Raw genomic sequence first — 23,713 nt, 5'->3', positions numbered from 1 at the left:
TCAGTCGACTCCAACAGCTTTGGCGGATGCTGAAGGGGCTCTCTGTGAAGATTTGAGTAAGCCCCAGAAAAGTGTTGCTTAATTGCACACGGCTTCCCCCTCCTCAAAGCTTCTTTGCGCTCCTTTTTCGCTAACCACCAAGTGCATTCAGTATTACGATCGAGTCTTTTCTTCCATTTTATCATTACACTTATTTTAATTTCAACTTGCTACGTTTTTGCATGATCAGCGATGTACGGACCATCTACCGGCCCTCAGACGGGCATTAATACTCCTCGCTCCTCTCAATCTCTCCGCCCTCTCATCCTCACACATGGCTCTCTCGAATTCTCCTTCCTAGTTCCGACATCTTTACACTTTCAGGCTGCGCAATTGAAAGACACATTCAATGCGTCGTTGCCCCCGCCTACAGATGAATTGGCTCAAGACGACGAGCCATCGTCAGTGCTCGAGCTAGTGGCCCGATATGTCGGCCATGTGGCTCAAGAGGTCGACGAGGGTGACCAGGACGCTCACCCCACGAATGTTGAAGTGCTGAAAGTAGTTTTGAATGAATTCGAACGAGCCTTCCTGCGAGGAAATGACGTTCATGCTGTCGTCGCCACATTGTCAGGAATATCAGCCAAGAAAATTGCTGTTGTGAAGGCATACTACGCTGCTCGTGCAGCTGCAGGTCGTTCGGCAAAGCCTTACGACTCAGCCTTGTTCCGCGCCGTGGCCGATGAGAGTGCTAGCGTGTATACTGTTTTCGGTGGGCAGGGTAACATTGAAGAATACTTTGACGAGCTACGAGAGGTTTACACCACCTACCCGGCATTCGTTGAGGATTTGGTGTCGTCTACAGCGGAACTACTTCAATCTCTCTCACGCGATCCTGACGCAGTGAAGCTCTACCCCAAAGGACTGGATATTTTGCAGTGGCTTCACGACCGCGATTCGCAGCCTGATACCGATTACCTAGTATCAGCGCCCGTTAGTCTGCCACTCATTGGTTTAGTGCAGTTGGCACACTACATGGTGACCTGTAAAGTTCTGGGTAGACAACCTGGAGAACTTTTAGAGCGCATTAGCGGAACAACAGGTCACTCGCAGGGCGTTGTCACTGCCGCTGCCATTGCTGCCGCAAAGACATGGGAAGAGTTCGCAAAGGCCGCCAAGGATGCCATCACTCTCCTTTTCTGGATCGGTCTCCGTAGCCAGCAAGCCTACCCCCGAACATCTCTCGCTCCTTCCACTCTTCAAGACTCTATTGAGAATGGCGAAGGTACCCCAACACCCATGTTATCCATCCGCGACCTCCAACGCGCAGCTGTACAAGAACATATCGACGCCACCAATCAACATTTGCCTCAAGACAGACACATTGCTATCTCTCTAGTCAATAGTGCCCGCAACTTTGTCGTCACAGGTCCCCCAATTTCACTGTATGGTTTGAATTTGCGTCTACGAAAGGTGAAAGCCCCAACGGGCCTAGACCAGAACAGGGTGCCTTTCACTCAGCGGAAGACTCGATTTGTCAACCGCTTCCTTCCCATCACAGCTCCTTTCCACAGCCCCTATTTGGCTTCCGCATATGACCAGATTTTGGAGGATGTTGAAGGAATTGAGATCTCGGGCAAGTCCCTCGTCGTCCCTGTTTTCGATACCAAGACAGGTGAAGATCTCCGAGCTGTCGGCGACAAGAACATTATTCCCGAGTTGGTCCGCATGATTACTCGAGACCCAGTGAACTGGGAGCAAGCTACCGTTTTCCCCAGCGCTACTCATATCATTGATTTCGGACCTGGTGGAATTTCGGGCTTGGGTGTTCTCACCAACCGCAACAAGGATGGCACTGGCGTCCGCGTGATTCTTGGTGGTGCCCTTGATGGCACAAATGCGGAGGTCGGCTACAAACCCGAGCTGTTCGACCGCGATGAACATTCCGTCAAGTTCGCCGTTGATTGGGTCAAGGAACATGGACCTCGTCTCGTGAAAAACTCTGTCGGTCAGACATACGTCGACACGAAGATGAGCAGACTTTTGGGTGTTCCCCCGGTCATGGTTGCCGGTATGACTCCTACCACCGTTCCGTGGGACTTCGTCGCAGCCACGATGAACGCTGGTTATCACATTGAGTTGGCAGGTGGCGGTTACTACAACGCCAAAACAATGACGGAAGCGCTCACCAAAATTGAGAAAGCTATTCCTCCCGGTCGTGGTATAACCGTTAACTTGATTTATGTCAATCCTCGTGCAATGGGATGGCAAATTCCCTTGATTGGAAAACTCCGTGCTGATGGCGTTCCTATCGAAGGTCTCACAATCGGCGCTGGTGTGCCGTCTATCGAGGTCGCCAATGAGTACATTGAAACTCTAGGCATCAAGCACATCTCCTTCAAGCCGGGTTCTTCCGATGCCATCCAGCAAGTTATCAACATTGCCAAGGCGAATCCCTCATTCCCTGTCATCCTTCAGTGGACTGGCGGTCGCGGTGGTGGCCACCACTCGTTTGAAGATTTCCATCAACCCATCTTGGCGATGTACAGCCGCATCCGCAAATGCAGTAATATCGTGCTTGTTGCTGGCAGTGGCTTCGGTGGCTCTGAGGATACCTATCCTTATCTCACTGGTACTTGGTCTTCCAAGTTTGGTTATCCCCCTATGCCGTTCGATGGTTGCATGTTTGGCAGTCGCATGATGACTGCAAAGGAAGCCCATACTTCCCTCAACGCCAAAAAAGCAATTGCTGCAGCCCCTGGAGTTGATGACGCGCAATGGGAACAGACTTACCAGAAACCTACTGGAGGTGTCATCACCGTTTTGTCCGAAATGGGCGAACCCATCCACAAACTCGCTACTCGTGGTGTGCTCTTCTGGAGCGAGTTAGACAAGAAGATTTTCGCTCTCGACAAGGCCAAGAGGGTGCCTGAATTGAAGAAGAACAGGGATTGGATCATCAAGAAACTGAACGATGATTTCCAGAAGGTGTGGTTCGGTCGCAACGCCGCCGGTGAGACCGTGGATCTGGAGGACATGACATACACTGAGGTTGTGCACCGTATGGTTGAATTGATGTATGTCAAGCACGAATCTCGCTGGATCGACGAGAGTCACAAGAAACTCACCGGTGACTTTATTCGTCGCGTGGAGGGACGCTTCACTTCCACGGACGGTCAGGCCTCTCTTCTCCAGAACTACTCTGAGCTCAATCAGCCATACCCAACAGTTGACAAAATTCTGTCTGCTTACCCGGAAGCCGCCACTCAGCTAATCAACGCCCAGGATGTACAGCATTTCCTATTGCTTTGCCAGCGACGTGGACAGAAGCCTGTGCCATTCGTTCCTTCTCTCGACGAGAACTTTGAATTCTGGTTCAAGAAGGACTCTCTCTGGCAATCAGAGGACTTGGAAGCTGTTTACGGTCAGGACGTTGGCCGAACGGCCATTCTACAGGGCCCTATGGCTGTCAAATACGTCAACACAGTCGATGAACCTATTAAGGAAATCCTCGATAACATTCACAATGGGCATATTAAGTCCCTTATTGACGACATCTATGCAGGCAAGGAGGAAGCTCTCCCCGTCATTGAGTACTTTGGTGGAGAATCTCTTCAACCCCATTCTGAGGAGTCTGAAATCGATGGCCTTACCGTGTCTCAGGATGGCAACAAGACTACTTACCGACTTTCCAGCTCCCCATCTGCAACTCTTCCTGATCTTGACAGCTGGATGCAGATCCTTGCCGGCAGGAACTACTCATGGCGTCACGCCTTGTTCACTACAGAAGTCTTTGTTCAAGGTCAACGATTCGAGACGAATCCTTTGAAACGGTTGCTCGCTCCAACAAGAGGAATGTATGTTGAGATTGTTTCTCCCGAAGACCCTGAGAAGACCATTATCAGTGTCAGGGAGCCTAGTCAGTCTTCGAAATTGGTCAAGACAGTTGAGATCAAGATGGTTGGTCCAAAGGAGATTGCTCTTACCATGTTTGAGGGCCGCACTGCTGAAGGAACCGTCATCCCCTTGACTTTCCGCTTCACCTATCATCCGGAGACCGGATATGCTCCCATCCGTGAGGTCATGGAGCACCGCAACGATCGTATCAAGGAGTTTTATTACCGTGCGTGGTTCGGAGAGAAGAACGTTCCTTTCGATACTCCTATTACTGCAATCTTTGACGGTGGTCGTGAGACCGTTACAGCTCAGGCCGTTGCTGACTTTGTTCACGCCGTTGGCAACACCGGTGAAGCTTTCGTTAACCGCCCTGGTCAAGATACCTACGCTCCTATGGACTTTGCTATTGTTGTAGGGTGGAAGGCCATTACCAAGCCTATCTTCCCACGCAGAATTGACGGTGATCTGCTCAAGTTGGTCCATCTATCCAACGGTTTCAGAATGGTTCCCGGTGCTGAACCTCTCAAGGTTGGAGATGTCCTTGACACTACCGCACAGATCAACGCAGTTATCAATCAAGATTCTGGTAAGATGGTTGAAGTCTGCGGCACCATCAAGCGCGACGGTAAGCCCATCATGCATGTTACCAGTCAGTTCTTGTACAGAGGTACCTATGACGACTACGAGAACACTTTCCAGCGCAAAGACGAGGTTCCCATGCAAGTGCACCTAACATCTACAAAGGACATTGCTGTTCTTCGTTCAAAGGAATGGTTCCGCTTGGACGAGCCTGATGTAGAACTTCTCGGACAAACCTTGACCTTCCGACTCCAGAGTCTTGTTCGCTTCAAGAATAAGACTGTCTTCAGCAGCGTCCAGACCATTGGTCAGGTACTCCTCGAGCTACCTACCAAAGAAATCATCCAAGTAGGCTCTGTCGACTACGAAGCTGGTTTGTCTCACGGAAATCCCGTCATCGATTACCTTGAGCGCAACGGTTCCTCCATCGAACAGCCAGTCAACTTTGAGAACCCCATTCCTCTTAGTGGAAAGACGCCGCTTGAGCTTCGTGCCCCTGCCTCTAATGAGAATTACGCCCGTGTGTCTGGAGATTATAACCCGATTCACGTTTCTCGTGTGTTCTCAACCTATGCTAAATTGCCTGGCACTATCACTCATGGAATGTATTCAAGTGCTGCTGTACGAAGCTTGGTTGAGACCTGGGCTGCCGATAACAACATTGGCCGTGTCCGCAGCTACCATGTCAACCTTGTTGGTATGGTGCTCCCCAATGATGCCATTGCCGTGAAACTTGAGCACATTGGTATGATTGCGGGTCGCAAGATTGTCAAGGTCGAAGTGCGCAACAAGGATACCGAAGAGATGGTGTTGCAAGGTGAAGCAGAAGTGGAGCAACCTGTTTCCTCGTACGTCTTCACTGGACAAGGTTCTCAGGAACAAGGTATGGGTATGGATCTCTATGCTAGCAGTGAAGTGGCAAAGGAGGTCTGGGACCGTGCCGACAAGCACTTCTTGGAGAACTATGGCTTCTCTATCATTGACATTGTGAAGAATAACCCCAAGGAGCTCACCATCTACTTTGGTGGTCCTCGAGGAAAGGCCATTCGTCAGAACTATATGTCGATGACTTTCGAGACCGTCAATGCCGATGGATCAATCAAATCTGAGAAGATCTTCAAGGAAGTCGATGAGAAGACCAATTCTTACACCTACCGATCTCCCGCGGGTCTCTTGTCTGCCACTCAATTCACTCAGCCTGCATTGACCCTGATGGAGAAGGCCAGCTTCGAGGACATGCGCTCCAAGGGCCTCGTCCAGAGAGACAGCAGCTTTGCTGGACACTCCCTTGGTGAATACTCGGCTTTGGCCGCTCTTGCCGAGGTCATGCCTATTGAGAGTCTGGTGTCTGTTGTGTTCTACCGTGGTTTGACCATGCAAGTCGCTGTCGAGCGTGACGAACAAGGTCGCTCCAACTACTCGATGTGTGCTGTCAATCCTAGCCGTATCTCCAAGACCTTCAACGAGCAAGCTTTGCAATATTGTGTTGAGAACATTTCGGAGGTCACAGGATGGTTGCTAGAGATTGTCAACTACAACGTGGCCAACATGCAATACGTTGCGGCTGGAGATGTAAGTGTATCCCGATGGCTTTGTTTACGGTACTATTACTAACCTTTTTTCTAGCTACGTGCCCTTGACACTCTTACAAACCTGTTGAATGTGCTCAAAGCACAGAAAATCGATATCCAAGCGCTCATGCAGACAATGTCTCTTGAAGATGTCAAGGAGCACTTGGTGCAAATCATCCACGAGTGTGTCAAGCTGACCGAAGCCAAGCCCACACCGATCGTCCTGGAGCGTGGTTTTGCCACCATTCCTCTACGTGGTATCGATGTTCCTTTCCACAGCACATTCTTGCGCTCTGGTGTCAAGCCTTTCCGATCCTTCTTGCTCAAGAAGATCAACAAGACCACCATCGACCCCAGCAAGTTGATTGGCAAGTACATTCCTAACGTGACTGCTCGCCCCTTCGAGATCACCAAGGAGTACTTCGAGGACGTGTACAGGCTTACCGGCTCTCCTCGTATCGCCAATGTGTTGGCTAACTGGGACAAATATGAAGATCCCAAGGAAGCCGTTGTCGCCGCACGAGCTTCTTGAATTTTCTAGAAAATAAAAAAATGGGATTAAAGTTGATAAAGAAAGTAATGATTTTGTTTTGGTTTTTCAGTTTCTCATGTCAATGTCATGCATGGATGATTTTCCTTTTGCCTTTTACATACGTATGATACACCTGATTGATTAGATGTCAATTGGTCGGTTTTATTTCGTCATGGCGCATTCAATCGATCTTTTTTTTTTCTTTTTGTTAATGCTATTACTAGATAGAAGTACCCTGTGTACCTCCCTATACCTTATAATAAGAAAATAGTATAGTCTGATTTTATATCCTTTGAGCTATCCTGTCCTGCTTGCCATATTATCTCTTCTAACTAGCCAGCTAGGTTCTTGTCATGATATGTGCCGGTAGTACATATACTGTTTGTTGTAGGTGAGAAAAGTAGATGTACAGCTATCTATTCCATAGGTCCATTGATCCTCGCACCGGAAAAAAAAAGCAACTTCATTGCTCTATCATCCCCTAATTATCCACCAAGATGAGCAAAGAGAACGGACCAGAAAAAGAAACCACAATCACCAAGATCAATTTGCGTTGGGATTGGATTGGGTTGATCACTCCTTTAGCACACCGGGTCTCAACAACCGGTCCTCCTTCCCATAAACACCAACATCCTTGACAATAGCAATGAATTTGCGATGGTTTTCTTTCGATTCGCCAATCCGCGGATGAAAGATTTTGAGTAGATCGCGACTTGCGATTCCGGATGCGGGGATGGCGGCGTGGATTTCAGCGGGGGTTGGGAATGTGGTGTTTGTTCCTGCTGGTGTTGCGGCGCCAGGTATGGAGGGGCGGGGGGTTGAGGTTCGGAGAGGGCCTGTGGTGAGGAGTTAGTATTTGGGTTTGATGAGAGGAGGAAGGGTAGCGGAAGCGGCGAACCTTTGAGAGCTGAGCCGCCCTCTGGTGTTCCGGCGCGGAGAGGTGCGGCTGGACTTCCCGAGCGCGAGCCAAGGGGAGTACCAGCTCGAGAAAGGTTGAGTTTGAGTTTCTTTGGTTTACCGGCGTCGCTGAGGTCTGCACCGGAGAGGGCACCGCCCTCGATATCACTGCCTGATCCGGGGCCGCCGAGTCGGTTTCTCTTTTTGGCACCGTGCTGATGCGTTTGTTAGCCTGGCTTGAATAAACATAGCAGGAGGGATAGAAGCTTACAGCTAGGCCAGATGAAGGAGAAGGAATAGAATGAGGCTGTGCATGTTTGGGCTTCTTGCGAGATGTATCCGTTCCGCTGGCATCTGAGAGATTGGGAGATCCGATACGCTTACGACCAATGCCGCTCGCTTTTTTGAGGGCATCCGTATGCTTCGGACGGCCAGATGGTGTGCTCGCTTTTGTGGATGCGCCGGATTCTTTCTCCTTCTCCTTGGCAAGAGCCTTTTCTTCTTCGGTTTTCTTATCCTCTTCCTTTTCATTTTCGGCGTCACTGTCCTCATCGGAACTCTGTAAGTTGTGTTAGTATTGCGATATGCCTCCATCAAATGACTGAGCGTACCTCTTCATCAGAGTAGGGATTGACATCCGAACCACTGCTATAATCAAAGTTCTTCTCCCGTCGCTGTAGTGCCTTTCGGACCTTTTTTCCAATAACTTTGCGGGCTTCCTTTTCCCTCTTCTCTCTCATCTCCTCCTCGTCGTAATCTTTCTCTTCTTTTAAATTGAAAACATTAGCTTTCAGTTGATCCTGCTTGATACGTTGCTCCGCAGCCTTGGTATCCTCGTCCTCTTCAAAAAGACCCGCATCAACCTCTTCATCATCCGCAAATCTATCCTCTTCAAAGTCCATATCGTTGCCATCCAGGCCTGCGACAGATACCTCCTTGCCTCGATAGACTTTCCTCTGTTTAGCATACGCGTCGAGCTCTTTTTGTCGAACGGCCTCCTGCTGCTTTTCCATGAACCATCGCGGATCCTTGATCTTCTTCGACATGAACTTTTCGGCCTCTTCGATCGTCAACGTTTTGAACGCGTTTCTCGCGCTGAATCTGTACCATTTGTCGATCGGGACCATTCTCATTTTGCCAGTGGACTCAAGAACGAACATCGCATAGGTCTCGGAAAGAGCCGCTTCGTAATTGCCCATCCATGTATTTTTATTGTCAAAATCCTCCATGTGCCACGGCAAAGCCTCTTCATACTTGACTCGAGCTTTGGCAATCTCTTCCGCGGTCATGTCTGCTTTCATGACTTGCTGGGTTTTTGGTTTCGGTAGATTCGTTCGCTTTTGAGCCGTGGCTGCTGATGGCGCGATTTGAGCCAGATTTTCTTCTCGCTCTTTCTCTCGCGCAGCTTTCTTAGCTTCAAATTCTGCTCGCTCGGCCTCTGTCATATCTCGCATGGCCCATGGGATGGGTTTTTCATCTTCGCGTTTGACGGCGTCTGGGTCTGGAGGTTTTGCTCGTGGATCGCGACGTTGTAATCGTACTGGCCTCGTAAATTGCTGCTCATTCCTTGGATCGATGGCCTTCTTCGAAATAAACTTGGCAACATGATGTTTGAGTCCCTCCCGTAATGCGCGTTTGGTGGTGACGAGTGGGTAGTCTTGGAAAGTAGAAAGTGGCGGGCTGCTGAATCCATTTACAGTCATGTCTTCTCGTACATTGGGTCGCTGAGATCGAAGCGGTGTCGGTTCCGTGGCATTTTTGATAGTTGACGGGCCAGCTGAAATTGGTTTTGGAGCTGGCACACCCTTCGCTGCCGCGGGATTTGTACCAGGTCGTCCAGGTGGAGGTCTCCTCTTGGGCCGCACGAGGGGATCTGCTGCTCTTGGACGACGTATTTTCATCATCGGAGCGCTTTCGGTCGGCGGTCTGCTGGCCTTAGGATCTGTGGGGGTAGTCATGTTGATGGGCTACGGATCGTGGTGTTTTGAGATGCAGTGGCGCGAATCAGGTCAGCTCACTGACAGCCTCTTGATAAGAGTTGTCGCTGTTGAAGAGTGAACTGTACGTACTTCACTTTCAACTCAAATCTGATCGATGCTGCCGTCCATAAGATGCTGGAAATAGAGGGTTTGTCGTCGCACGGCGTTGGTGTGGCTGAGGGTGGGTGAGCTTGACGTTTATCAAAGATGTCCGCTCGGACAAATGCCGCAGGTGTTTCTGCCTGAGGCATCTGCTGGCGTCTCTCGATCAGAAAGAATCAACTCTCTACTTGAAGATGCAGTCTTTCAAACATGATTCTATTTTGACAGGTCATTTTTCAAAATATGAGACTAATTAGGCCAAGATATCCACTATCTGTTCGTCTTCTTCCTCCCCTTCCCCTTCCTCTTCCGTAATCCTCTTCGGCTGTCCAAGCATTGTATGCACTCCAGCCCTCTCCATAGCCTCTCTCTCAGCTTCATTCACTTCTCCCTCTTCTCCACGCATCAAGACTTGAACGAGCCGATCGCATGCCTCGCGAACTTCTTCATTCTCAACAGCAGAATGACATTCCCGAATAATGGGATAAACCTGCACCTGTCTCATCTTATCGCGCACTTCACGAGTCGTAGTTAACAATAAGAGTGTCTCTAAATGTGCAAGGATAATTTGGTTGTCTGTCTCTCGCCGTTTGTCGGGGGGTAGTAATTGTAGATCGGGTAGCATTTCGGACGACTCGTCATCGGGGTATTCTTCCGGTCCCATAATTGGGAGTAAGATATAAGGAAGCAGATTTGCACCCTCGTCTTCTTCTTCACTAATCAGCATAGGGTGTGACTGGACATCGAAGCAAACATTCTTGATTGTCCATGCCACCCCCCTTCTTCGAATGTCGCTCGTATGCTCCGTGAAAACAAGCAGCTTCGTGACGGGAATGACTCCGTCATAATCCTGTTTTGTCGTGAAAAATTTACGACCTTCCTCCGTCTTTGACAAATCTGCAAAGACGTACGCTAAATAGTCGTAGTTTGCGGCTTTGTTTAAAGCTCCATCGGCTCCTTTGACGAAGCAGTCTAGTAATTGGTCCAGCGCGTTTGTTGAGGTGGATACATCATCTGCTTTCTTTCTTGTGAGAGAGATGATGCGGCTGAAACTATCTGCCTTGGCGAGGTTTGCCAGTAGCATGGCAATGTCGTCCGCATTTGGCTCGTTTTTATTCTGCGGCGGTACACTGTTAGTTATGTGCGTTGCAGCAGAGGGTTGGAAAGTAAACGAACAGTGACTTTGGCGATCAAGAGCTCGACAAAGTCATCGTCATCAGCGAGGAATCTCAATATCTGCCCGTCTGCAGAAAGGTTGATTAACATTGTAAGAGCATCTTTGGCAATGGTCTATAAGGTTCTTGTATTAGCAAGTCGTGGGCGAACCATTCAAGAAGATGGAACAAACCGGATGATCTCGAACGAGAATCTTCAAATCTTTGATCGGCTGCAGATTCTCCTTTTTGAAGAGCGTAGGTTGACTTGACGAGAAGACTGTGAGATTTGCAGCAGCTGGATCAATATATGTAAGTGCATCTACCTCCCAAATGAAGAGGCTGAAGATATACCAATCTGCCTGATTTGTGGATTTGGAGAGCCGAGGAACTCTACGAGCTAGGGATATATGTTAGTTGCTCATTCTATCCCGAGAAGTTTGTGATATAAAAACCTACCTCCTCTAATTCGGTGGGCATTTTGATATAGATCGAGAGTCGGATAGCGGGTTTCTGTCTGTTGCTGGATTATGAGCGGAGTCCCTGACAATATAGGATGGGCTGAATAAGACGAGTATCAGCAGATATAATGCAAACCATGTCCGTGTAGACAGTAAAAATAAAACGGACGACGTCTGTCTGGATATAGATTTGTGACATTTTTATGGTGGGGAGAAATACTGTGCCGTTATTGGTCAGTGGTCACTAAGTATTACATCTTCGATTTTTCATCCTTTCACCATATTTACACTATGGATATATTCAGTCTATATTTGACACTACATGCCAAATAGCCGGTTCCCTGACTAGGGTCTTGACCCTCCAGTATGAGTGGGTTTTTTCTACACGGAATTTTCTTTCAAAGGGAAATTGTTTCATGGTATAAATTGAAAGCTGCAACATGAACCCCGAAAGCTCTCCCTGCTCCAAGGATAACATGTATCCTCGGAAAGGGTCACACTGACAAATGATATTGCAATTTCCATAGCTATCTTATGGCATGCCACCGTATATACCGAGCCTGCTCTAACCCTGGATGCGGTTGAGCCTCCGCTTCCATTATTCCCGGGTGAAACTCATTCCGATAACGAATGACTTGATGCAGAATATATTGCTGCGCAAAGTCTTCTTGTCGACGATATGCAGGCTCACCAACCACACGTCGTATCCAGCCGTTGACGTCTTCATCATCACCATCGTCACTGTCAGTATACCAAACAGCAGCTTCGTCAAATTCGACCGGTTGCTCATGTTCAGGGACATCATGGTTGAACCATGGACAATCACACGTCTTCCATTTCGCGGCACATCTCATGCAGAACTCAGCCTTGCATCTGCATGTCATGTGGTTACAGCCATCTTTCAGCTCCACAATCGAAGAGCAATTGTAGCATCGCTGCCAGCCGTTTTCCTTGGCCATTGCTTCTAGTTTCTGGACATTTTCGTCCTTGGGGCATTCTCCCCGACTACCATGCCATCTACCGCGACAAATGCAACATACTTTTATCCTGCAGTGAGAACATCGCCCATATTTTGGCTTCCCGTGTTGGTCTTTGATGACATTGCTTGGTTTGATCCATTTCCCGCAACGCTGAGAGGGACAGTAATATCTGTCCTTTGCCGTGTATTCCTCGTATTTCGAGTTCCATTTGATCTTGAAATCGCGATCAAATAGAAGCTCAATATACTTACTCGGGATGTGGTCCTGAGTACAGCATCTGGGCGGCATATGTTGCTGGGGATCGGTCATGGACAGAGTGAACAGTCGTCGAAGACATGAATAGCACATGTAATGGGAACATGCCAGTTTTCCCGCTTTTATGGCTGGTATGTCGTCTGACAAACAGCTTATGCAGGTTATTCTGTCTTGAAATCAGCTTGTCTCTTATTGACAGGTGGGCTTGAGTTGATACATACTTCTTGACCGGCTTGACTGACTTTGCTGGTTGGGGGGTTACAGGACCAAAGAATAACGAAAGTATACTGCTAGTAGGTGTCTTTTTCTGTGACCTACGTGTGCTGGAGTTGGTTGAACTCTTTGACAGACCTGTGTCTTGTGTTGTATGCCTAGGTGATTCGGGATTGTGATGTCTAGATTGAGCGTCAGCATTGATCAAACATACAAAATATTTGTAGGAGCAGATCTTCGGTCTTGGGATGTATACCTTGTATACGAGGCTGGCTGGTTACTCTTTGTCACTGTCGTCAACAACACCAGCGGCTCGGTTCGTCCACCAAAATGCATCCAAGAAGATCTATGCCGTTTCCCATGACGCGAAATGCGCTTCTCTCCCGTTTTGCGATGCCGTCTTGATGAATCAGGATGCTCTTCTTCTGGATCAACGTGATTGGAGTGACCTTCATGACCCCTTCTTGTAGAGGATCTGGACTGAACACCGGAATGTGTTTGTGTTCTGAGAGACATCTTATCTTGTCTTCTTACTACCTCTAAATTAAACTAGCTGTCTGAGCCTGGTAAATTTGATGATTGCCTAGATAGTAAGTTTTGAAATGCTGCACACGTTGCTCGGACAATGAGGCGATAGTGTACGACTGGTGGCGCACCCTATCAGACAGCGACAGACAACGTGATCAAACAGTACGATAGGTACCTATTTATTCAAAGAGGTTGGTTGCCTTGATGAATCGATTATCCTTCATTGAGGTTTATTTGAGAAATGGGCATGTTTGGCCGCTTAGGTTATCGTTCTACTTGAGTTTATTGTCGAATCAGGGACATCTATCGATGACCAATCAGGGCATATATCAATACATGTACATGTACACGGGTACATGCTAGTATCACGAAACTGCACAGGAGCAGAGAACAAGACGTGTATGTTCTTTTAGATATTCTATGAACTAGGTGTGTTTTCATGCGCCATATCAGTGTCCCTTTTATACATCAGCAAGATCAATACTCCAGCCGCCCATGTACATGACCCCAAAGTTCCTCAACAAGTTCCTTCTGCCCTTTACCATCAGGCGACGGACGAACAGCCGTATACACTCTTCCATCAATAGCCGGTGTCCAATCCCCCTGATTCCCACCCACCATAATCCCACCGGCTTCCTCCAGAATGATCCATCCAGCACAAACATCCCAAGCCCAACAACCCCCTTCCCAATACAAATCCAGAACCCCCGACGCAACAGCGCAGATATTCAATGCAGCTGAGCCCAGACTCCTTATCGAATGAACCATGGCACCGCCAGCTTCACGCGTCTTTCCCAAGCTCGCAAACGTCTTAAGCTTAACATCCCAGTTCGGGCCACTACGCTCCGAGCCCCATTCCAACGCAATCAGGGCTTTGTCAAGACCATCCAATGTTTCTAGCTTATCGCCCTGTTTCAACGGCAAAGGCGTCGTGCGATTGAGGAAAGCGCCCTGTCCCTTGATACCGGAGTATAACGTCGAGGTAAAAGCGTTGTAGACGACCCCGACGACGGGTTTGCGATCAATTGCGAAACCCAGCGAGATGCAGGAACTGGGGAAGCCGTGTACGAAATTGGTGGTGCCGTCGATGGGGTCGACGATGAAGGTTGGGTTATCAGTTAGGGGGTGGTCGGGAGAGTAGGTTTCTTCTCCGTGGAAGCTATCCATTCCCCTCATATTAGATACCGATTCCCTTGGTTAGCTGGTGGAATTACTTACTCATAATTGGGATACTTGGCTTTCAGTCTCGTAGAAACCATGGCCTCGACAGCTTTGTCATACTCAGTGACCAGATCCGAGCCTGTCACCCCTAATCAGTATACGACCGTCGTTCATGGTGGGGTAGATATGTACTGTTCTTCTTTGAGTCCGTCGAAGTGATTGTTGGCAGGCTGTTGGTGATCACCTTGCCAGCCTCGAAGGCAATCTCGATGAGGACATCGTGTATTTCCCTCAGATTGGGGGAGTGTGCAGTTGATTGTGACATTGTTGACTCTTGAGACCACGATGGAGGATGACGTATGTTGGAGGGGTTAAAGAGCGGTAAGATCTTGGAAATATCCACTAGTTAACTATACACAATAATACCTACAAGCATTATTGAGTCAATTAAGCATCCATGATGTACAATCAGCTGAATTACCATTAACTATATACTACTAGTTCAATATGAAACATTCTACCTATATACATAGCTGGAATCGTGTCCTCGTTACATTAATCAACAAACACTGTGCAGAGTCGCCACATGCTCTAGGCCAACTGCTCTTCATGATCACTCTGCCCCTCAGACGCAGAATCCCCCCCTGAAAAGTACCGATCAGTCCACATTGCAGAGTCTGTCGACTTTCGACTCGATTGCCTGCCTATATCGGCAAGTCTAGTTGCTGCACCATCATGTTCAGAAGCCTCCGACGAATGTCCTTGCCTGTCAATCTCCGGAGGCAGACTAGCATAATGGCGAAACGGCAGTTGTTGCTGGTGAGAAGATGTATTGGATTGACCAAACGTCTCCTCGCCCGACTCTGTCACTTGGACATCAAGAGGTTTTGCTCTTTCGCGGTTGGATTCCAATGCGTCATCTGTTCGGGCGGAATAGGTGTTACCGAAATGGTTGTCAACCATATGCTTGACAACGGGCCAGCCGTAGGCGTTGGAGAACATGCGTCGGACAATGATGTTATTATGTGCATCAGGCTCCATTCGTACGAGGACTTTACGCCATGAAAGTCCTTGGTGATAAGCTCTGGCAATTTTTTCTTCGACTCTCAAGCCGCTTCCTTTATATCCTTGGGTGGCCGCTTGTTCGATATCGACGTCCTTGTCGTTGTTGGACCCACGTGAACCACTGAGTATCACGCTTCGCTTTTTCCAGATAGGAGGTGGTATATCCTCCGGGTGATATATACGATCATGGAAGATAGTCCGCGGCCTTGATGTTGGGTCTATAATGAACTCGGTTGGAGGCAAAGGAGGTCTGAGAACGTCACCAGCAGATTCAAAAATGGTGGTCCGGGGAGGAGCACTGAGATCTTCGTCGTCATATAGTGAGTTACCCCTGACAATTGGAGGATATGACTCTATAGAGTTCATATTATCCGTAGATTCGCCGGAAGGTGCGAGTGTTTGACTCCTTCGAATAATCTTAGTGCTCTTTTTGCTAGAAGAAGAGCCTTTAGACTGTTTAGATTGGAACATTCCAAAAAAGTGATTAAAGGGATTAGGTGACGATGGATGCTCTCTGGAATCCGAGCCCGTGCTCACTGGCGATATTGGTTCTGGTACTGCTTGAATCGGGGTTTCTTCTAGGTTATGGTCTGGCATTGGTGATGGTAATTGAAGAAGAGTGGGACTAGCTTGACCATGCGAGTTTGGTATTGAAACTTCTTCAACAGAGTGATACTGAGCTTGTATCCCATCGACTGCAGATATATTCGATTGAGAGCGGTGATGCTGATGATGTTGGGCAGTTGGCGAGACTGAATTGGCCCCAGTAAGTTCGGCCCAACCCCATTCTGCCATGGTGCCTACAAGGCCGTTTCCTCTTCGTGCTTTTTGAACTCGATCCAGGCCTCTCCAGTCAAGGAAGAGCAAGCAGGAGGTGCGTAATGGCACGATACCGTCATTTACCACATTTGAGTAAACTGTGCGGTTTCTGAAGCGCTGTAGAACTTGATGAGCTGGACCAGCAGGTAATATCCGTAACAATGGTTTGGAAGCTGGTGCTTGTTCCTGCTGTGATGGGCTCGAACTACCTGCAAACTTGCTTATAATAGCGTCCCATCTACTTCGAACTTTAGGAGACATCCAACTTAGACCAAGATCCTGTCCTGTCTTGCCGACTAGCCCCAGATCTAGAGCAAAACGTACGTAGACGGGATTCTCGTTGCTGAGTCCAAGAAAAGGTGTAGCAAGGGCCACAAAGTTGATTGGCTTGATCCGCTCAAAGAATTCAGGCGAGTGTTTCTGGATATAAGCAATCGCATAAGTCTGTATAAGACCCCCGAGCGAATGCCCAATGAAGCTGATGCTTGTAACTTGACAATCGGACGGACGAATGTCCCAAGGGTTATAATCTATCTCGGTTCCCGGGCTAGAGTTTGGATTGTTCTTTCGCTTTTTCTTCTTGGTCGGTAGGTATGGCTGATCCGGGTATGTCATAAGAAGCACGTATTTAGCAAGCCGTTTCCCGAGATACTGAATTCCACGTTCTGTACGTGTAACATTACCCGGAAATCCTCGGACAATGACTTCCTCGTCTTCCTCTTCATCGCTTCTAGTTTCATGGTCTGAGCCCGCTTGACATTCGGTGGAGTCCTTTTTCGCCCTTTTGGCTTCCTCGGCAGCAGCGTCAATGCTCTCCTTTAGATACAGCATATCAGCTCCAAGGTTACTATGCAATCCATGGGTCAATATAACAAGATGGATGCGTCTCTTTTTTTGAATGGGTCCATTGCGTTCCAGTCGAGATGATAAACTCGTTGCGTGCATTACATGCTGGCTACGTGGCTGATTCGATAGCGATATCAACTTCGAATTGATCTCCTCCCGTTCTCTAAACGTGGAGCATTCGGGCCTATTCCAAAGACTCTTAATATCATCAAACACCAACTTGACTGATTTCGAAAAGACGCCCTTTGTAGCAATGACTGGAGCTTCGCCATCCCCCCCCTTCCGCAAGGTTTGGTGCTCATTGATATGGGCCGGTGGAGGCATACCGGAAGACGTCAAGGAGCCGTTGATGCCAAACTCAAGTGATTTCGGATCACGACCAACCAGCAGCTCAAAATGGACTGCCGCTGAGCTAGAGAATATCACCTGCGATGTAATCTCAATAACCCATGTTATGCTCCTTCTCCTTGGTTCGTCATCACTGTCCGAACCCAGGTTGCTACCGCTGTGGTTTCCATGTCTAGCCCCGGGGACGGTCAGTCGCGTCTCTTCAGGCACGGGAATCGTCGCGGTCCAGCTACCGCCAGCCTTTAAGTATGGCTCGTATTGAGGAATGCCTTTTATCTCGCTATCATGGTATTGTTGATTAGGATCGAATTCAGACGGATAGCATGCCGTGTAAAGGGTATATGGTCCGTGAAGGTACGCGGCTCGTAGTGGAATGGCAGAAGTATTCTTCACTTTTACATGAAGCTCCGTAGGCGTCGGAAGAATCTGGTCTAGGGAAGGCGTATATGTCAACGTGTATCTGCAACAAACCCAAGAGATCAGATTAGCATGTGCAATATTATTTCCATAGTGGACAAGAACGAACCTCACAACTTCTCCAACACGCACGTATCCTGACTGATGCACCAACAGCATTTTATATGCTCGTACAGCTTCAGCTTTATCAGCGCGCCACCCTATCAATGTATGGAATCGAGGTGACAGGTGGATGTTATCGGAGGTTCGGCTCCATCGACCTGTATCTTCTTGGGAGAGCTGGTATGTTCGCGGGGTGAGGAGCATGGAGGGAACGAAGGGCGAATCAATGTTTTCGTATTTTTCATGGATTGTTGTCAGAGTATGGAGTGCTATGCTGTGGCAGCAGGGTCATTGTAAGTGCCCATATCAACAGGAGGTTGAGCCTGAATAGGAGGAAGCTATCATCGAGGCGTGTTTTGACCGCGGTCCCGCATGACCTTTTTTTGATAGAATAGAGTCGACTCTAGACCGAAATAGGTCGGTCGAGGATGGAAAATATCATCACGGTGTATCTTGCATTCACATAACAATGATGTCCCGAGTAGCTTTCTTAATACTCAGCCTGATTGCGGATAACCTGCAGGGTTGGCCAGGGCGGTACTCTCGGCTTGCCAAGTGCTCCCGTGTCTCGACTCTACCAGTATATCTCGCATTTATATCGGACTCTGATCTTTCGCAGCAAACCGAAGGATTAATTGAGCAATTGTCAATTATCTATGTTGTATTTACTGTTTAGACAATCTACAAACTTCAACCAATCTATGATAACGACAAACAGATCAATCCGACATGCGTTTCCTCGAAACCATACCTAGTACTCCACCTTCTCAATAAGCATGCTTGTCACTGAGATTGACCGCAATGAAGCTCTTCGGTAGTTTTACTCTGTGTCATAAGTCAGCTAATCAATATTCCTAAGTGTCATTGTAAAGGATCGGAACTTACGTGTCAAACTTCGCTTTCAGAGTCTCAATTACTTCTTTCCAATCCTGATGCGCAGTTAGACTTCTGCGAGGAGCACACCCAATAGCATGGCGAGAATCTAATTGGACATCCAGTGGGTCAAAGGCGTGGCATCCAGGGCTGATGGAGATTCGAATGGAGTACGAGAATGTATCTGTCTCGCTATCTTTGGCTTCGTAGAGCTCGAAGCAAATCTGTGACAAGTAATCGAGCTCTGGAATTGCCCTTCGTTTGATCTTGGTTTGAATACCGCCTTCAAGAATGCAATTCAACAAAGTGTAGATGTGCGACTCCTTGGTGAAATAGAAAAATGACTTGGCGTCAGGCGATGCTTGGACTTCTTCAAGATCGCGGACAATTTCTCGCAGTAATGGCAACGAGGTAAGCAGTCCAATTTCCAATTTCTCGCTATCCTTGATTCCATATTCCTGAGGCGTGATGTAGTCGAAAAGGACCTTGGCCAATTTGTACAACTCTCGTAGTTTAACAAGGCGCTCATCGGATTTTTTTCGTTTGGAGTTTGGATTGCCATGCAGCTTGAAGTAGTTATCGTAGGCGTCTTCCAAGCGTCCAAAACGTCGGGACTCCACAATGCTCAAAGCTCTCTTCTTGAAACTGATTATCTCGGCCAACGTGCCATTATCGGTCTTTTCTTCGAACTTGTCGCTTTCGATGAGTTGTTGTGATGGTAATCCGCTCTGCTCCTTGACTTTAAAGCCGTCAGGAGGTATGAAAACCCACTCCAAGAATTGACGATTGTGTAGTGCGTCAAACTTCATACTGTCATAAAGCTCTGAAATCTTGCTAGGGTCGACTTTTTCTGTATCGCAGAATTCTGCAAAGAGTTTCTCCCATCTCTCTTTGAACAACTCGGCATCTTCACCCGTACACCAACGACCTTGTATCGAATCCACGGACGGGCTGTCAGGGTTCTTAGGCGGGTTTCCAGGAACATCAACAATATCAGAACGTGCAAGCCGATGGAAATTGTGTCGCATCACGACGCGGTGATATTTCATCAGTTGCACCACAGTGGCAAGGACTACAGATGGCTCTGGAAAGTTGTCTTTTGGCCAGGTGAATTGAGATGGTGCGGATCCTTCTCGAAGCAAGAGTTTCAGTTTCTTCTTCACTTTGTCCATAACATCTTTAGCTGCATTAGAATCATCTAATAGATCTTTTCGCACTTGAATGAAGTCTTCTGGAAGCTCTTTCTCATCCAAGAAGGAACAAGCCCAGATTTGTGCTATTAAGAGTTAGACCAAAAAGCACTTCAAGATAGAAAGTAGGATTGCACTTACCACTTGTACTAACTCTCGGTTCCGAGCTAGTGAAAATGCGGACATCATTGAGAGCTTCTTTGTTCATGAGTTTCAAGTCATCTCTCATAGTCATACCCAAGTCCTGGGCTTGATACCGAGCAGCATGTGTAGGTTCCCCTCCCCACTTAATGACCAATTGAAGTTTATCCAAGATCAGATCATTTTCAGCGGCAGAGAATCGAGAAAATGTAGGGCCCGAAATAGAGTCACTCCGGGTTTGCGATCGTGCAAGCTTCTCGCTGTCGGATGGCGATTCCTGAGATGCTGTAGCTGGGTCTTCTGGAAGGGGAGCGTTCTTAACCTGAGGAGAGCTTGGTGGTTCTATCCCTCCTGACATCTCTTCTGGCCTTCTCTTTCTGAACATCGGTTTAATCTGAACTTTCGTCCCTGGCCAGTTACCTTTTTTCTCTAGTGATACCTTGAGAAGTTTAAGCTTGTCCATATCCTCCAGTCCCTGCTCCATTGACACTCGAACAGCTGCAGCCACACTTGCAAGAGCAGCTTCACCTTTGATAACAACTTCTTCTTCATGACCTCGAAGGAGGTCAACAAACGGTTGACTGTGAAATGTGAACTTGAACTTTTGTTTGGGGGTTCGATCAGCGTGGCGTATAACGGCCACCATACCCTTTAGCTTCCAGGAATGTTTGGAAGCCGGTAACGGCACAATTTCTTCTTCATTCGCGATTGATAGCGCTGGGGAATGGGTCGCTGAGGCACTGCCGCTTTCTGGTAGTGAAAGTTCTTCCCGAGACTGGGACATTGAAGCTTTTATCATTTCTCCAGCAGGTCCTGACGTTGGGCTGATGATGTCTGGGGGCACGGAATGATCCCTAGGGGCTTGCGGTGAGCCGTGTATCCTAGACATACTTGGCGACTTCAAAATGGTCTTGAGGGAGCTGCGATGGGAGCCCGAAACGCTTCTCATGGACGAGACAGGATCCGGAGAGGGAGGTTCGGATTGTTCGAGATTTCTGTCCCGTCTGCGTCTCTCATTCAAGAACATTTCTCTGAGTATCTTTGCACACTTGTCATAGTAATCGTTGTTATCCTTGACGAAACTCCAGCCATTCACGTCGATGACATAGCTTCTATCTCCAACACGAAGCATGTCGAAACCACAGATTCGCTGACCAAAACCATTTGAAATCTTGGCCGCCATGGCAGCTTCTTCCTTTGTTAGGTTGGTAATGTATCGCAACTCTTTTCCGTGAGTATTTCTCCGCACAACTCCATCTACAACTGGAGACTTGCGAGTCTCTGCGTGACAGAAATCGGGTCCGACCGTATATGCTTTGACGTCTTCAGCATTATCAACCCTCAAGAATTGCTCATAGAGATAACTAGTGCCTTTCTCCGTGATAGATCGGGGTACCACAAGATTGGGATCATATTCTGAGCTCTTGTTTCCAACCTTCCTGAAAAGGCGTCTTCCACCTCCGCCGTATTGTTGATCTTTGGGAAAGTAGATGTGAATATTGTGATCTTCACCACTCACAGGCTTCTCGACGAAAGGTTTTCGAATGGTTTGACCGTCAACTATAAGTGTCTCTCCATCTTCAGATAACGATATCGATTGGGACTTGACAGCTCCGCCGCCAACACCATCTTCTGGGCCTTGAAGCTTCACGCCGGTCAGGTGGTAGAGATGCTGAGCGAGTTCGGTTGATTCTAACACGGGGCCGCCATCGCGATTGACCTCGACTCTCCTAGGCGTGGGTATACCCATTTGATCCAAGACCTTGAGACAGAGTCTGCGGTCCCATAGAATCTTTTGCATCGGCAAATCGTTCACGCAGAAAGGCTTTCGCAATTTCGCGTATGCTATCGCCTTATCAAGTGGAAAGCCATCGGAAAAGAAAGCAATCAAGAAATCGCATACTGGCCAATTTTCAACTGCTTCGTCTAATATCACTTTATCACCAAAGACGATCACGTCCAAATCACCCTTTGATTGCAGTCGGGTCAGAATGTTTTGGCTCGGCTTGCTGCGTGCCTTGACATCAAGAGCGCAAACGCCAATTCTACCGATATAAGGCGGGCGAGGTTCTGCTTCGCTAGCAGAGCTCGCAGCAGTACTACCGCTTAGCCTTCTCGGAGCTCTGCTTGATGAACGTCTTGGTCGAGACAATCGCCGTCCCTCGGAGGGTGTTTCGTTCCGGGTTGTTGGTAATCCATGAGAAGGATGATTCAAACTTGACAAAGCGTGACCGGATCGAAAGGCGGCGGGGAAATCTGCAGATGAAACTGATGACCTTGTATAGCCCGAAGTCGTCTTTTGAGAGTCTTCGTTGGAGGTAGCCGCTGCTGCAAGATCATGAGGGCCAGTCACAGAGCCGGCAATGCTTACCGAACCTAACGAACGTAGCGAGGCGAATGACATTCGTTTCGATTCCGGTTGCACGGAGGCGGCGTTGGTAGAATTTTGCACTGCATTGTCGCTTACGCCGAGCTCGTTAACGCACGACGTAGAGCTTGACTTTAATCGGTCCGAGAAGTAGGTTTGGCGTGGCTCGTCGTTGGTGATTACCGCTGAGGGGAAAAGCCGATCCTCTTTGTTCGTGCCCGATGGCACAGACAAGCCTTGTGGTGATGGCGATGTTGTTGTTGCTGTTGATGTTCCCTCATTGCTTGCGGTGGTGGTGGTCGCTAATGTCTGGGGTTGGCCACTAGAAACACTAGCATTTTCCGACATGGTCGACGGCTCAAGCCCTAAAAAAAAGCAACGGGAGGCCAAACCCTTGTTCTAACTTTACTGCGCTGTGAATCAAAATTCAAACTGAACAACAACGAAAGCGAAAGACAAAGACGAAAATCTGAGCCGTGAATCAAGCTATGAAGAAAAAAAGAGAAGGCGGTTGGTTGGTGGCTGTCCGCCAATCGTCGTGAGTAGTGAGGTCAGAATAGACATTTTTCCCTTGGAAGAGAGGATAATTTGGGTCGACCCCATCCACTAGGAAACTTCCATTCATCTCATCTGCTCAGCCAGCCCGCCAAACAGGTGGATGCTTTCATACAAACACACATACATGTTTAACCTGATGACAACTCAATATTATCTGGAAATTCTTTGCCTCAACGGGGTCCAGCGCAGCGACATTGTACAAAAGACCATTTGGAAAGCCCCTCTTTGCAGCCAGCGAGAAGTCCCTCGATAGGAGCAACGTCATGGCGGTATGTCATACGTATTGTAAGATCAGAACCAACAGTCCATAAGCTCAACCGACGCGTGCCTAGAACAACAGTAATGTTTGCTAGAGGCACTGTGTGGTTCTATGCTGAAGAAAGAGTACGTGAACTAAGAATTGATACAATTCTCAGGAATAACTGACTTCTTGAAAGGAAAGAGCGAATGTCCTGTATGATTACCTTGTGTATGTATCGTCATGTATTCAGTATTTGATCTTGGAGGACTTGTTTTCTGATTGGATATACGGATATGTTTTCGAGAAAGAGCTACTGTCCAACATCCGCTATTGGCTCATACGTCTCAAATTTACAAGCCGCAGCTTGTATTACCAATACGAACCATAATTTTATACTGTTTTATTACCATGGCTTTTTTTCTTTCCTTCTCCGCAAGACTCCAAAAAAATTTCTGGA

General features: G+C 48.0%; 7 protein-coding genes across 7 annotated transcripts; 1 reads left to right on the top strand and 6 right to left on the bottom strand.

The window, feature by feature from the left end:
* Positions 1-231: 231 nt before the first annotated feature.
* On the top strand, positions 232-6,558 carry EYB26_009147 (uncharacterized protein; the record flags this gene model as incomplete). Its single annotated transcript, XM_054268397.1, has 2 exons — positions 232-6,027; positions 6,082-6,558. The coding sequence occupies 2 exons, from the start codon at positions 232-234 to the stop codon at positions 6,556-6,558; spliced, it is 6,273 nt and encodes a 2,090-aa protein (XP_054124372.1).
* A 573-nt stretch (positions 6,559-7,131) lies between these two features.
* On the bottom strand, positions 7,132-9,413 carry EYB26_009146 (uncharacterized protein; the record flags this gene model as incomplete). Its single annotated transcript, XM_054268396.1, has 4 exons — positions 7,132-7,394; positions 7,457-7,670; positions 7,727-8,014; positions 8,067-9,413. 4 exons carry the CDS (start codon positions 9,411-9,413, stop codon positions 7,132-7,134), a joined length of 2,112 nt encoding a protein of 703 aa, XP_054124371.1.
* Positions 9,414-9,789: 376 nt separating this feature from the next.
* EYB26_009145 (uncharacterized protein) lies at positions 9,790-11,170 on the bottom strand (the record flags this gene model as incomplete). Its single annotated transcript, XM_054268395.1, has 5 exons — positions 9,790-10,653; positions 10,713-10,826; positions 10,885-10,988; positions 11,045-11,090; positions 11,150-11,170. 5 exons carry the CDS (start codon positions 11,168-11,170, stop codon positions 9,790-9,792), a joined length of 1,149 nt encoding a protein of 382 aa, XP_054124370.1.
* A 508-nt stretch (positions 11,171-11,678) lies between these two features.
* EYB26_009144 (uncharacterized protein) lies at positions 11,679-13,115 on the bottom strand (the record flags this gene model as incomplete). Its single annotated transcript, XM_054268394.1, has 3 exons — positions 11,679-12,552; positions 12,608-12,781; positions 12,856-13,115. 3 exons carry the CDS (start codon positions 13,113-13,115, stop codon positions 11,679-11,681), a joined length of 1,308 nt encoding a protein of 435 aa, XP_054124369.1.
* Positions 13,116-13,604: 489 nt separating this feature from the next.
* On the bottom strand, positions 13,605-14,613 carry EYB26_009143 (uncharacterized protein; the record flags this gene model as incomplete). The annotated part of the gene is made up of 3 exons (XM_054268393.1): positions 13,605-14,286; positions 14,346-14,427; positions 14,481-14,613. The coding sequence occupies 3 exons, from the start codon at positions 14,611-14,613 to the stop codon at positions 13,605-13,607; spliced, it is 897 nt and encodes a 298-aa protein (XP_054124368.1).
* Positions 14,614-14,879: 266 nt separating this feature from the next.
* On the bottom strand, positions 14,880-18,089 carry EYB26_009142 (uncharacterized protein; the record flags this gene model as incomplete). Its single annotated transcript, XM_054268392.1, has 2 exons — positions 14,880-17,826; positions 17,893-18,089. The coding sequence occupies 2 exons, from the start codon at positions 18,087-18,089 to the stop codon at positions 14,880-14,882; spliced, it is 3,144 nt and encodes a 1,047-aa protein (XP_054124367.1).
* Positions 18,090-18,652: 563 nt separating this feature from the next.
* EYB26_009141 (uncharacterized protein) lies at positions 18,653-22,805 on the bottom strand (the record flags this gene model as incomplete). Its single annotated transcript, XM_054268391.1, has 3 exons — positions 18,653-18,710; positions 18,771-20,034; positions 20,090-22,805. The coding sequence occupies 3 exons, from the start codon at positions 22,803-22,805 to the stop codon at positions 18,653-18,655; spliced, it is 4,038 nt and encodes a 1,345-aa protein (XP_054124366.1).
* Positions 22,806-23,713: the final 908 nt, after the last annotated feature.

The sequence above is a fragment of the Talaromyces marneffei genome, chromosome 7, assembly GCF_009556855.1.
Source record: "Talaromyces marneffei chromosome 7, complete sequence".
In the NCBI taxonomy this organism is placed as follows: Eukaryota; Fungi; Ascomycota; class Eurotiomycetes; order Eurotiales; family Trichocomaceae; genus Talaromyces; species Talaromyces marneffei.
This window is presented reverse-complemented; position numbering and strand designations above follow the sequence as displayed.